Source organism: Macrotis lagotis, chromosome 1 (genome assembly GCF_037893015.1).
Source record: "Macrotis lagotis isolate mMagLag1 chromosome 1, bilby.v1.9.chrom.fasta, whole genome shotgun sequence".
NCBI lineage: Eukaryota > Metazoa > Chordata > Mammalia > Peramelemorphia > Peramelidae > Macrotis > Macrotis lagotis.
Window position 1 is genome coordinate 644,811,528 of NC_133658.1, and position 13,513 is coordinate 644,825,040.

General features: G+C 32.5%; 1 protein-coding gene across 3 annotated transcripts in view; it reads left to right on the forward strand.

Annotated features, from left to right (window-relative positions):
* The window catches only part of ARHGEF12 (Rho guanine nucleotide exchange factor 12), a 205,178-nt gene that overhangs the window by 102,739 nt on the left and 88,926 nt on the right, over positions 1-13,513 (forward strand). Inside the window, exons 2-4 of one of the 3 annotated variants that reach the window (XM_074215280.1) lie at positions 7,515-7,538; positions 9,331-9,416; positions 11,441-11,497. In XM_074215280.1, the coding sequence (XP_074071381.1) occupies positions 7,515-7,538; positions 9,331-9,416; positions 11,441-11,497 (167 nt within the window). The remainder of the gene's footprint in view (positions 1-7,514; positions 7,539-9,330; positions 9,417-11,440; positions 11,498-13,513) is intronic. The other 2 variants (XM_074215282.1, XM_074215281.1) reach the window with 2 other exon arrangements.

Genomic DNA, 13,513 nt, shown 5'->3' on the forward strand with positions numbered 1-13,513 from the left:
AGTTGATTTTCTCAATTCTTTAAGCATATCATATTATCTGCAATGAGTAGTAGTTTTGTTTCCTCACTATTATAATTCCTTTATTTTTTCCTTCTCATTTATATTGCTAGCATTTTTAATACAACATTGAATAAAAAATGGTGATAATTGACATCCTTGCTTCATGCTTGAACTTACTGAGGAAGCATTTAGCTTATCCCCATAACAGATAATGCTTGTTAATGGTTTTAGATGTATGCTTCTTAACATTTTAAGGAAAACTCCATTTATTCCTATGCTTTCCAGTGTTTTTAATAGGAGTGTCATATTTTGTCAAAAACTTTTACTGTGTCTGATGAAATAATCTTATGATTTTTGTTGTTGATATGGTTAATTGCACTGATGGTTTTCTTCCACATTGAACCAGCCCTGAGTTCTTGGTTGTTATCCTTCATTATTGAAGAAGACCAAAATGAAGTCACTGTATTTGAGACAAATTGCAATGTGACCAGCTGTGACTGATCAGACCCATATGAACTCAGAATGCTTTACCACAGGTCAACACAAATAGTTCATGTAAACACCTGGATTGGTTACTCTAAAACTTATTTATGTATGTCATGTTTCCTTTGAGCTCCTTCAATTCTGCCTTGGTCATCCTCTCTGAGGCATCCTGTGCCTGTGTCTCCCATGCTGTATAATTAATTCCAAAGTTCTTAAGAGAGACCTTTAAGGTATCCCAAGATTACTTCTTCTGACTCCCTTGTGAGCACTTGCCCTGTGTGAGTGCTCCATAAAATATCTATTTGGCAAGCATATATCTGGCATTTAAACAACCCGGACTCTCATAGTTATGCTCTCTGTAGTAATGATGGAATGCTAGGCAGTTTAGCTTGAGAAAAGGCCTTAGTGTCTAGTATCTTTTCCTGCCAGGTGATCTTTAGAATCTTCTTAAGACAATTTAAATGGAAGCGATTCAGTTTCCTGACATGTTGCTGGTAGATTCTTCAGGTTTCCCAGGCATACAGCAGTGGGGTCAGCACAGCGACGCTGGGGACCTTCAATTCTCTTCCACACTTTACTTTGGAACCTCCCACATAATGAGCTAGCTCTGGCAATGCATGTCAACCTCATCTATATGTATTTCCCTGGAAAGGACACTGCCAAGATAAATGAACTTCAAAATTCATTAGGAACTTGTTTAATAGTTTTCTTTCTCTGTTTTTGCTCTTGTTGATTAAATGTCATTACCATATTTGCATTATCAATTTTATTTTTTTTCATAAAACTTGCTTCTGGTTTTATTTATTCAGTGGGTTTTTTTTACTTTCAATTTTATTACTTTCTTGGGGATTTTTAATTTTTTCTTTTTCTAATTCTTTTTAGTTATATGCCCAATTCATTATCCTTTTCTCTCTATTTTATTGACCTTTTTTTACTAAGTGATATGGTGTTTAGATATATAAATGTTCCCTAAGTTCTGTTTTTGCAGCACCCCTAAATGCTTATGTGTTTCTTCTTTAAGGAAATATTTGTTTTCAATGATTTGTGGGATTTTTTATAAAATTCATTCCTTAGGATTAAATTATTTACTTTCAAATTAATTTCTAATTTATGTTTCCACAGTCCTTTATTGAAATATCTTCTTTGTTAAGCATTATGCTTTGAAAAGGATCCATGTATTATTTTTGCTTTCCTGCTTTTGGCTGTGAGGTTTTTAGGTTTTGGGTTTTTTTTTTTTAGGTTTTTGCAAAGCAATGGGATTAAGTGACTTGCCTAAGGCCACACAGCTAGGTAATTATTAAGTGTCTGAGGTCACATTTGAACTCAGATCCTCCTGACTCCAGGGCTGGTACTCTATCCACTGTGTCACCTGGTCACCCTGGTTTCTATGTATTTTAATAAATGATCCTTTTTTGTATAGATTCTATGAACCACTAAGAAAATTTATATTCCTTTCTATTCCCCGCTAAGAAAAAATTATATATATATATATATATTTATATATACATATATACCTTTCTATTTCCATTCAATTTTCTCTAGATGTTTGAAATCTAAAATTTCTAAAATTTTATTCATTTCCTTAACTTCTTTCTTGTTTATTTTTTGGTTAGAATTATCTAGTTCTGAAAGGGGGAAATTGAAGTTCCTTCATTAGTATAGTTTTAATGTGTATTTCCTCCTATAACTCATTTAACTTTTCTTTGAAAAACTTGTATGCTGGGGCTGCTAGTTGGCGTAGTGGATAGACCACTGGCCCTGGAGTCAGGAGTACCTGAGTTCAAATCCAGCCTCAGACACTTAATAATCACCTAGCTGTGTGACCTTGGGCAAGTCACTTAACCCCTTTGCCTTAAAAAAAGAAAAACTTGGATGCTATACCATTTGATGTATATATATTTAATATTGATATCATGTTTTCAGTAAAGTGCAGTTTTCCTGCTTATCTCTTTTAATTATATCTATTTTTGCTTTTGCTTTGTCTCAGATTATGCTTACTATTTAACAAAAGGTAAAATATAATTGATTCTGCCCCAGCTCCTTACCTTTGTTTTGTGTATGTCTCTCAATTTCGAGTTATTTCTGTTCTCTGCTTTCTTTTATGAGTCAGTTCATTCCATTCATATTCACGTTTATGATTTCTTTGTATTTCTCTTTATCCTATTTATCCCATTTATCCTCTCTCTTACCTTTTATCCTGTTCCCCCTTAAAAGTCTGCTTTTATTCTGACCACTGTCTCTCCTAATCCTCTTTCTCTTCAGTCACCTTCTCCTTCTCTTAACCCCCTCCCCTCTTATGGTAAGAGATTTTTAAACTCATCTGAGTGTGCATATTATTCCCTCTTTGAGTCAATTTGGATGGGAGTAAGATTCAAGCATTACCTGTCAACCACCCTTCATTATGAGATAATTTACCCCACTCTACTGCTTCCTTCCCCCTTCTTACATTGCATTCTTCTTTCTCAGTCTTCATAATTTTATTTATTTTTAATCATCCCATCATTGTTAACTCACACCCATGCTCTTTATCTCTATATATTTCTTCTTTTAATGTCCTAATAATGATAAAGTCCTTAAGAGTTACAAGTATTCTCTTTCAATGTATACAATTTAATCTTATTGAATCCCTTAATGATTTCTCTTTCCTATTTTCATTTTTTATAAGTCTCTTGAATATTGTATTTGAAAGTCATATTTTCTATTCATCTTTGGTCTTTTCATCAGGAATAATTAAATTTTATCAGGAATACTTATTTCATTGAATAACTGTATTTTCTCCCCCTGAAAGATTATATTTAATTTTGTTGGGTGGGTTGTAATCCTAACTCCTTTGCCTTTCAAAATATCACATTCTAGGTACTCCAGGGTTTTAATTATAGAAACAGTCAATTCGTGTGTTATGGTGACTGGGGCTCCTTGGTATTTGTAGTGTTTCTTTCTGGTTCCTTGACTTGGGAGATCTGAAATTTGGCTAAAATATATTTAGGAATTTTCATTTTGGAATCTCTTTCCATTTTTATTTTACCTTCTGGTTCAGGATATCAGGACAATTTTCCTTGATAACTACTTGAAATGTAGAATCTAAGCTTTTTTTTTTCCATCATAGCTTTCAGACAGTCAAATTTTTAAAAGTATGGGTCCTGGATTTTTTTTTAGTTGGTTTGTTTGTTTGTTTGTTTTTGCAAGGCAAATGGGGTTAAGTGCCTTGCCCAGGGCCACACAACTAGGTAATTATTAAGTGTCCCAGGCTGGATTTTAACTCACATACTCCTGATTGCAGGGCCCTTGCTCTATCCACTGTGCCACCTAGCTGCTACTTCTCTTGGATTTATTTTTCAGGTCAATTGTTTTTCCAATAAGATATTTCATCTTTTCTTCTAATTGTTGTCCTTTTGAGTTTGTTTTATTGTTTCTTGATGTCTCATAAAGTCATTAGCTTCTACTTACCCCAATTTTAATTTTTACAAAATGATTTTCTTCAGTGAGCTTTTGTACCTTACCTCCTTTTGCATTTAGTCAGTTTTATTTTTCAAGGAATCCTTTTCCTAAATGACTTTTGTACTTCTTTTTTCCATTTGACCAATTCTACTTTCTAAGGAGTTCTTTAGGAGATTTTTGTTCTTTTCCCATTTGACCATTTTTAAGATGTTATTTTCTTTAGTAATTTTTTTTCTCCTTTACCATGCTATTGATTGTTTTCATGATTATCTTGCATTATTGTAATTTCTTTTCCCTGTTTTTCTTGTGTCTTTCTTATTTGATTTATAAAACCTTTTTGGATCTGCGATCACATCACATTTTTCTTTTAGACTTTGGCGCAACAGTTTTGACTTTGTTATGTTCTTCTGAGTTTGTATATTAATCTTTCCTACCACCATAGTTTATTTATTGTTCTAGGATCAGGTTCTTTTGTTATTAACTCATTTTTCCAGTCTAATTCTTGACTTTTAACTTTGTGTTAAAGTTGGACTTTTTGGGGCGGGTGAGGGGGTGGAAGGAACATTGTCCCTTTAAGCTTCAGACCTTTCTTGCTGTTATTTTTAGAGCTAGCTCTGGGAGTCAGTAGGTTTTTGATTCTTTCAAGGTAATATATTTAAGGAGCTGTATGACCACTGTCCCCTTAGTCTTTTTTGGTTTGTGAGTGACCACAAGCACTCTGTCTTCTCTGTCTGGAAACTGTTAATGGTTTCCACCCTACTGTGCCTAAAACACTACTGGGCTAATGCTTATGGATCTATGATCTGGAAGTGAATATAGACAATGTGACAGGATCCAGTATCTAGTGCCAAGCACTGGATCTCCTGAAATATTCTTCTGACTAGTTGTCTGAACCTTTTATGGTTGAGAATTGTGGGTTAAGGGGTTGAGAGGACCTGAAACTTCTGTTACCATTGAAGAGCTGTCTCCACAGACTGCTACTGGCAGTGCTAATACCCTCAGTCCCTCTTCCAATGTGGCTGGACTCCAGGGTCTACTATTATAGCAGGATGATATGTTATGATTTTAAAACATCTACTAAATTTTCCTGCTCTGAAATATTATTTTGCTCAAAAACTTTTTTTGTTGGTTCTGCAGTTCAAGAATGTGATTTGAATAGTTATTTTGAAATTATTTGGTGGCAAATTTGGAAGAACTCAGTTGAACTCTTGTTTTAACTGTGCCAGCTTGACATTTTTTAATATCATCAGTTTCAAAGAAAGAAGTTGAGTTTTCTCCTAAAAGAAAAATCTTTATATTGGAGAACCAAATGAAATGGTGATAGATTTCTATTTTTACCTTTTATAACTATAACTAGATTTTTTGGTTATATCTGTATAGATCTTGAAGTCGATGAAAATATAAGAAATTTGTCAAGGTGGATTATAACTAAGGGTCAGATTTGGGGTTTGGAGCGATAGTTTTCTAGCCAGTAGATTTATATAAACAGCATCTTTATTCTTAAAATATTTAAATGTAGTAAAATTAATGACATTTATTTTTCGCAATTTTTTGAATATTCTGATATTTCAGTAGTTCTTTTAAAATTATAATTTATGTTAAAATATTTTGTTACCCTGCACTTGCTTCAAAATGCTAAAACCCCTTCATCATCCCTAGATAGCCAACTCTGGTAGGGGACAAGAAAAATGGATCACCTATTTTGATTGGTTAAGGATTTAAAAAAACCCACTTTGAATTATTTTCAAGATGGTAATATAATACCTTCATGGAGTATCAGGGTCTGGGAAATTTAAAAATGGATATGCTGACAAAGGGATATTTTCTGGACAAAAGGAAATCAAGTTATACAGAGGAAAGAAGCCGATACTTTTAGATTATTTTAGAAAACTGTTCAAGTCCCCTAAGACTGTGCACTAAGGAGTAGTGTATAATATAGTGAGAAAAGGATTAAAATTTGATTTAGGACTTGAGTATGAATGCTAGACCTTCCAAGTTAGTTATTATGTGAACTTGGGCAAAACTTTTAACATATTTGAAATCTCAGTTAACTTCTCTGTAAAATAGAAATAATATTTCAAGTACTTTTTTCATATACTTGTCAGTAATAATCATCATTATTTTGGGATGTTCCTTTATAGGTTAACCATTTTTGATTGTTGAAGTGAGGTTATAGTCTTTCATTGTATGAGAAGGAAAGAGTTATTTGGTGATGTGGGTTTTTTAGATTTTAATTACAGTTATTAGAGAACTCATACTAAGTGTTTTAGCAATTTCTAATCCAGCAAATAGATTAAAACCAAATTGAATCAAATTTAACAAGGATTCAGTAGTGGCTAGAAACAGCATGTAAGGGAGTTTTAGTGGACTGTAGGATCAACATGAATATAATGTAGCAGAAAAACAAGCTAATTGGATATAAGTTTGAATTAATAGAAACAACAGTGTTCACTATGAGGCAATGGCAATGTGATATGTTGAACAAAATACTTCCAGTGAATCAAAGGAGATCTAGGTTATTATTCAGGCTTTTATACCTAACAGTAATGTCATTTCAGTGAGTCAACTTGAGAAGTTGTATATCCAAATCTTATAGGATAGTTTAAGGAACAAATGGAGAATGCCTGTAAAGTGTTTTTCCAAGCCATAAAGTGTATATGTATATATGCATATGTCTGTATAGATGTATGTATGTATATAGATCAATAAAATTGGTATAAATACAAAGGTAATGGTTACTATTGTTTCTTCTCTACCCTAAATAGACTCTAGAATATTGAGTTCACAGAAAAATAACAAATTCTGGGACATATCCAGAGGATGGGAACCAGGATGGTGAGGGACTGGAGAATGTGACTCTTGAGGATTGAATAAAGGAACTGGGAATGTTTAACCTGACAAAGAGGAGACTTGCATAGGGAACTTGGGATATGAGAGCTGCCTTTAGTCATTTTATGGAGTATGAAATATAAAAGAAAATTAAATTTGTTCTGTATAGCTTTAGAGAACAGAACTAGAAATAATGAGTGAGAGTTGTAAAGGTTTATGTTTTTGTTTAATGTAAAGAAAGACTTTAGAACTTCTGAAAGCAAATCAGGTTGTCAAATAGAAAGTATTGTTACTTATTAATGGAGATAATAAACTACAGTACTTGATGACTTATCAGGGTCATTTATAAATGCTATTCATGTTTAGGTACAGATTGATTAGGATGACTTCTGATATTCATTCCAATATGATCTTTAAAAAACAGTAACTTTTAACTTCTTTCTTTTTCCATTTATTTGGTGCCTATTTGGGGCAAAATAATTAACTGATGCATTGTCTTGTTATTACCATAGATAACAGTTAGCTTAGCATGGTGAATAGAGAAGTAAGCCTATAGTCAAGAAGTACTAGCACATTACTCTAGGCAACTCTCTAACAAGCTCTGCTATAGAAAAACTGTTCATCTGCAGTGGTGAAAGTATTTTCCATAATTGGAGTTCCCAATTAAATCATAGGTTTGAATGAACACAAACTCTCAACTGAGGCTATTTGATGCAACATTAGAAGAAGCTATTTCACTGTTAACTTTTTTTTCTTTGTTTCAGGTTTCCTCTCAAAAAACCTATAAGGTAAGTTGTTCAGTACAGTAAACTTTTAAGTTTCTCAGTCATTACATTGTAAGAGTTAGGTATACATTTTGCATATAGTTTAAAATATCATAGGTTACAATTAATACTATTAGGGTTGAAAAAGTGAATTACTGAAAAAGATTTAATTTTTTAAAACCTTCAAAATAACAGAATATTTTGCAATTGTAAAATGTATCTGAGTCTTATTTTTAAAATCTGTTTTCAGTAGATTTAAAAATATTGGTCATTGTCTGGTTAAACTGATGTTAAATGGTATTTAGGTTTGTAACTTATGAACATACATTTTGCAGGCTTAAGAAATGAAGTCAATGGAAGGTAGTAGTGACCAGTTTGTAATTTTTTTTTTTGTTTAAGCAATAATGTGATTGCTGTTGGTCTCAGTTTAAGAAATAAGTTCGGGTTTGCTGGTATATCAAGAATCTTAATTAACATTTAAATATTTAAGGCATTTTAACTTTACATAAATTAAAACTTAAATTGAGATAGGCAATCTATACATGTAAAATTCATCCAAGAATAAAAGAATGAGCTGTCTTCAGTACTTATGTTTCAGCAGTTATTCTCTCATCTTAATACTATATAGATAATATAATACTTTTAAAAATCTAGAGTAAACTATGAGAAGAAAGATTTTTAACCAATGTTGGTTCTTTTAAAAATTAAATAGCCTTTATTTGTTATTGCTAGAGTATAATATCCTATTGATCAGAATTTTATCCTAAGCTTTAAAATATATAATAGTTCTAAGCCTTTTTTTAGTTGAAATTTTATTTTATTTATTTTTACATGCTGTGATAGTTTTTCAACATTCATTCTTTTACAAATTTGTGAATTACAGTCTATCAAGTCTTACTAGTGGTTTACTGAGGTTTCTTTTGCCAGGGCTTTAGAAAAGCTAAGGGGTGTAATGTGCCCAATGTTACTACTTTGGCTCCTTGACTATCTTTCTTTTAGAATAGGTGGACAAGATTGCTGTGAATACATTGAATTTGACTCTGGCTATTAATATATGTAGTTTCTACATATTGTGCCAGAGTTTGACATAGTTAGAGTAGGTTCTTAGTTGATACTTATTGAATAGAAAATTAATAATAATTCTTATGTAGAAAGGACTTCCACAATTTTTAAAATGGTTTTCAGATCATACAGCTGTTATCTGCAAGTGTTTTTTTAATCCCCATTTTATAATTGAAGAAACTGATGGTGAGAGACTTAGTGGTTTGTTCAGAGTAACATAGCTATTATTAGAGCTAGAACTTGAACCTAAATCTTTTTACTCTTAGATCTACTGGTTTTGTTTGTTTGTTTTTGTTCTTTAAATTTATACCAGCTGCCTCTTCTAAATACTGCATTCCTATCTGTCATGTGAAAATAATAATGGTCAATCTCTAATGAACCTACTAAAATTTTTGAACAAAACCTTTGTGTAAATACAAATGTGAACTATAGAGTAAATAGTGTTTTAAATATTTATAAATATAGCTAATTACTGAAGAAATATACTATTTTGTATTTTGGAAAGGCTATCTTAGCTTTAAAGCATTTGAGAATAGAATAAGGAAAAAATAGAACAGAAAAATTAGATATAAGGCAAAAGAAAATTACTTTCCTCTTCCTTGTTCTTATTTAAAAACTTAACCTTTTAGATTTTTGCAAAGTTTTTATCTTAGTGATTCTGAAATTAACATGCAGTTATTTTATTAGTTTATATATCTGTCTAACCATTTGTTTATTTACTTACGTAACTTTTTATTATCTGTTTTAAACTTAGGCATGCAAGTATTTTGACCCGAGAGTCTCCAACAGACAAGAAGCAGAAAGTTGAACGCAGTACATCACATGACTTTGACCCCACAGGTAATAACATCCATCTTCGTTGTAATGGTAGATAATATAGAAGAGTTTGATATGATGCTGCTTAAATAGCCTATGGTATTCAGGAAGATACTAGACATATAATGATTTTTAGCAGTGGAATAAAATCTTTATTTTAGAAGAATATAGATAGGGCCTACTTCTCATCACAGTCTATTTATATAGAATTCACAAACCATTTTTTTCCCCCAATACAAGTAGGTGTTGTGTTTCTTGTCATAGGGCGTGCCCAAAGTACACCATAAATGCAACGGTACAATAATTGAAAATTTATACAATTTTTCAAATGGATAAATTAGCTTTTTATTTTTTTAGGTTTTTGTAAGGCAATGGGGTTAAGTGGCTTGCCCAAGACCATACAGTTAGGTAATTATTAAGTGTCTGAGGCCAGATTTGAACTCAGGTACTCCTGACTTCAGGACAGTGCTCTATCCACTGTACCACCTAGCTGCCTCTGATAAATTAGCTTTTAAGGTGAAATTAAAATAAATCCTTGATCTCATTTTATAAAAAAAGCAAGTGAATAGTGGGTACTTCTTCTTGCCTCTGTTGTGATAAGTTTCCCAACCCAGAGATATTTGACATTATACTGTAGTATTTTGGGGTCCCTTTCTGAAATATTAATATATGTATGTGAGTTTTTGAGTATGAATGCATTTTATTTTATGTAAATAGTATTGCTTAAATTTCTTTTGTTTCTGGGCATTCAGATTCTGCTTTCAAAAGGTAAACTTATTATTATAATAAATAGCCACATAAACAGCCTTACAGAGTTTCCCTTTCTTCTTTTTAACCTCCACAACACATAAAGTCATTTAATAATTTAGTTTATAAAACTGTCTGAATGATTTTTATAACGTTTGAAGTGTGTGTGTGTGTGTGTGTGTGTGTGTGTGTGTGTGTGTGTACGGCGAGCGCATGCTTATGCTAGCATGCGCTTGTACCCCCATGGTATAATGTTCTGTTGTTTATCTATGGAATTATGTGGTAAGATGAAGCAAAGAAAGGATATTGCTTATCCAAGATGCAATAGAAATCTATTTTTTCTTTTATTTAAGGCAATGGGGTTAAGTGACTTGCCTAAGGTCACACAGCTAGACAATTAAGTGTCTGAGGCTGAATTTGAACTCAGGTCCTCCTGACTCCAGGGCTGGTGCTCTTATCTACTGCACCACCTAAGTTGCCCTAAGAAATCTGTTTTTAAAGGAAAATTAACGTAGTTCTTATCTTAATGTAATATAATTCTCAACTTTTTTTTTATTTTAACATGCTACTTTTTCCTTTTGAGGGAAAAAGGTGTTTAAAGTACAAGTTGGAGCTAACAAATCTTATCCAATAAAAGAACTCATCTATGAGAAGTTAATAACAATGTCTCTAATTCCCTACCTTCTTGGATAGAAAAAGTAGAAATACTTATTGTGATCAATTTAGGAGATTTGGATGGAAGGAGTGTGTAATGTATTGCCAAGCTGGATGTCAGTTTGTGAGAGAACATTCTCTGTGTTTCTCTTAGAATTTCAACATTATGAAACCCAGTGATTTTTCTTACAGTAACAATAGTTACTGTTAAGGGCCACTGGTTTCTTCTACCTCACTACAACAAAATACTAATGGTTTTGTTACTTTGTTATTTTTGCTGTATTACTGATCTATTGAATTCTCTCCAGAGACAGATTTAGGGAAGTTTTGTTGAGTGGTTTTTATTAAGGATAATATTTCATTCAATATCTTTGTATAGTCATTAGTGCTCTATTCTAAAGAATTTCTCTATATGTGTGTCATTGTATAATTTAATGTGTTTTTAATTGTCTTTTCTATGATAAATCTTTAGAATGTGTTTGTTCATGGCTTGTTCTAAGTGCTGTCACCTGTGGTGTTCATACCTTGTTTGTGTTTTGCACGATTTAACCTGATCATGATTCATTCTTTTTTCATGAAGTTTTTTCTCCTTACGTCAGTCTCCATATTTTTCTATATCTTTCTCCTTTTCTCCCGCTTTTGTGCAGACAGCTCCTCCAAGAAGACAAAGTCTAGTTCAGAGGAGAGTAGATCGGAGACATATGGTAAGCTAATGCAGCACCTTCAGCCTTGTACTTTTCAGCCTGATTTGTGCCATTTTGTTTCTTTGCCCTTGCAGCCTCTTTCTTTTGTCTGCCCTGCATGGCTAGGGAGAGGGAATTTGGGGCTTTCATGTGGCAGTGATGTGGCAGCTTGTAGCTACTAGAGACTAACAGCCTAAGGTGCAGGGATAGGCTATGTTCTCCACATACTTTCATCTTCTTGTTTCCAAAAGAAAGTATAATATATCCATTCTGTTGATTCCCACATGATGTGAACAGGTTTTTGTATCCTTTTAATATCATGTCTCATCACTGTGGTAAGCTGCTTTAGTTTGAAACAGCAGTTTCTGGTGGTTAAGATTTCATATTACATCAGCTACTTTTTTCTTATTATGATTTTGAAAAACTGTTTCTATAGAATGCCAAGGACTCACTTAGCTGCCTTTTTTATTTTCTTGATTTAAACAATTTGTCATCACTATTTCATAAAATTCTCTAAAAATTTCCCCTCTACTTGAAAATTTCAGAACAGTGCTTTTTAAATATACTAATTTTTAGAAGAAGCAAGTTTAGTCTAGCTGGGTCAGCTATCTTGGTGGCTGGTTGATTTCCCCAATTATCTTTAGACTATGTCCTGTCTTTCAAAGATGGTCCAAAGCATGTGATATCTCCTAATGTCTGACTGTTCTAAATTTCAGGAATTGTAGATATCTGAAAGACAAATTCAGATCAAATTTATTTAATAGTTTGGAAACTAGACTGATAAATTATCCCTTTTAATGAATATTTCACACTTTTTCTAAGGTTGATAGATTGATTGGTAGTAGAAAGAGAAATCTGATCTTTTTTTAAGATGAAATGAAAATCTGTCATTTGGCAACTTCTCTGGTTATACCTGTTTTCTGAACCACTTTATACAATTAGGAAAATTAAGGAAATTTTGTAAATATTTATAATATCAATCATATGTATACACATGTATAGGAATTTTATAATTTTTTATCTACTGACACAGTATTAAAGTACTTCGTACTTATGAGATCTTAGAATTTAGTTAAAATTATGAAGGTATCCATTTTGACAAAATAATAATACCAGGAATCTTTCTCAGCTTTAACTTGTGTAAAAGAACCTTATGCCTATTTCCTTTCAAGAAAAGGCTTTTTACACCTAGTTCAGTAGAAAATAAGAATCCTACCTAGGGGAATATGCTTTTTCCTCCTATTGTGTAGAGTCCTGTTTTTTTTACAGGCATGAGATGATTTACTAACTTAATTGGTTGTTTACTCCAACATTTTGCCTCCACAAATACTTTCCTTTAGTTTATTCTCTGCTTAGAAATTCAGAGTTCTGTATTTTTGCAGAATTTCTTAATAATTTTCCATCCAGTGGCTTTGACTTCCCATTTCTCTAGATCTGAGTCATGTGGAGAGATACTTGTAATTTGCTTTGGCCAAGGTTTAACAATTTAAGATCTATGACAAGAAATATTTTGCTAATATTTTTCTTACAAGAGATGAGGATTTTAACACTGGTTCAGACATGCCATTGGCTGTGTAGTAATAGAAACATCTTGAGTGGTCATGGGGAACTAAGGTGTGGCTTTTCTGTGTGTTTGTGTTCTTGAAATAAAGCATTATAAGTGAGCCCAGATTATCAAACCCTTTTAGAAGAGGGACTGTAGGGAGAGGCACAGTTTCTGGATCATGTCCTAGGTCTAGATGCTAGAGTTAACTTACATTGGATAAATGTTTCAACCCTGCTACATTTTATTACTTAAATAAGGAGGCTTATTTCCTGGCCAGCTGAAGACAAAAGCTTGCCAGTTAGTTGCCCCTATATTTCTGTACTCCTAGTTCTATGCTGGTAATTGAGAACACAGGTAAAGTGACATAATTCTTGTTCCCATGGAGCTTCCTTTCTAGGAGAAAAAAGATATAAAAAAGATAGTAAAGTTTAAGATGATTGGAAAGCTAGGCTAAAAGCATATTGTAAAATTAAATAAACACAGGCTAGAAT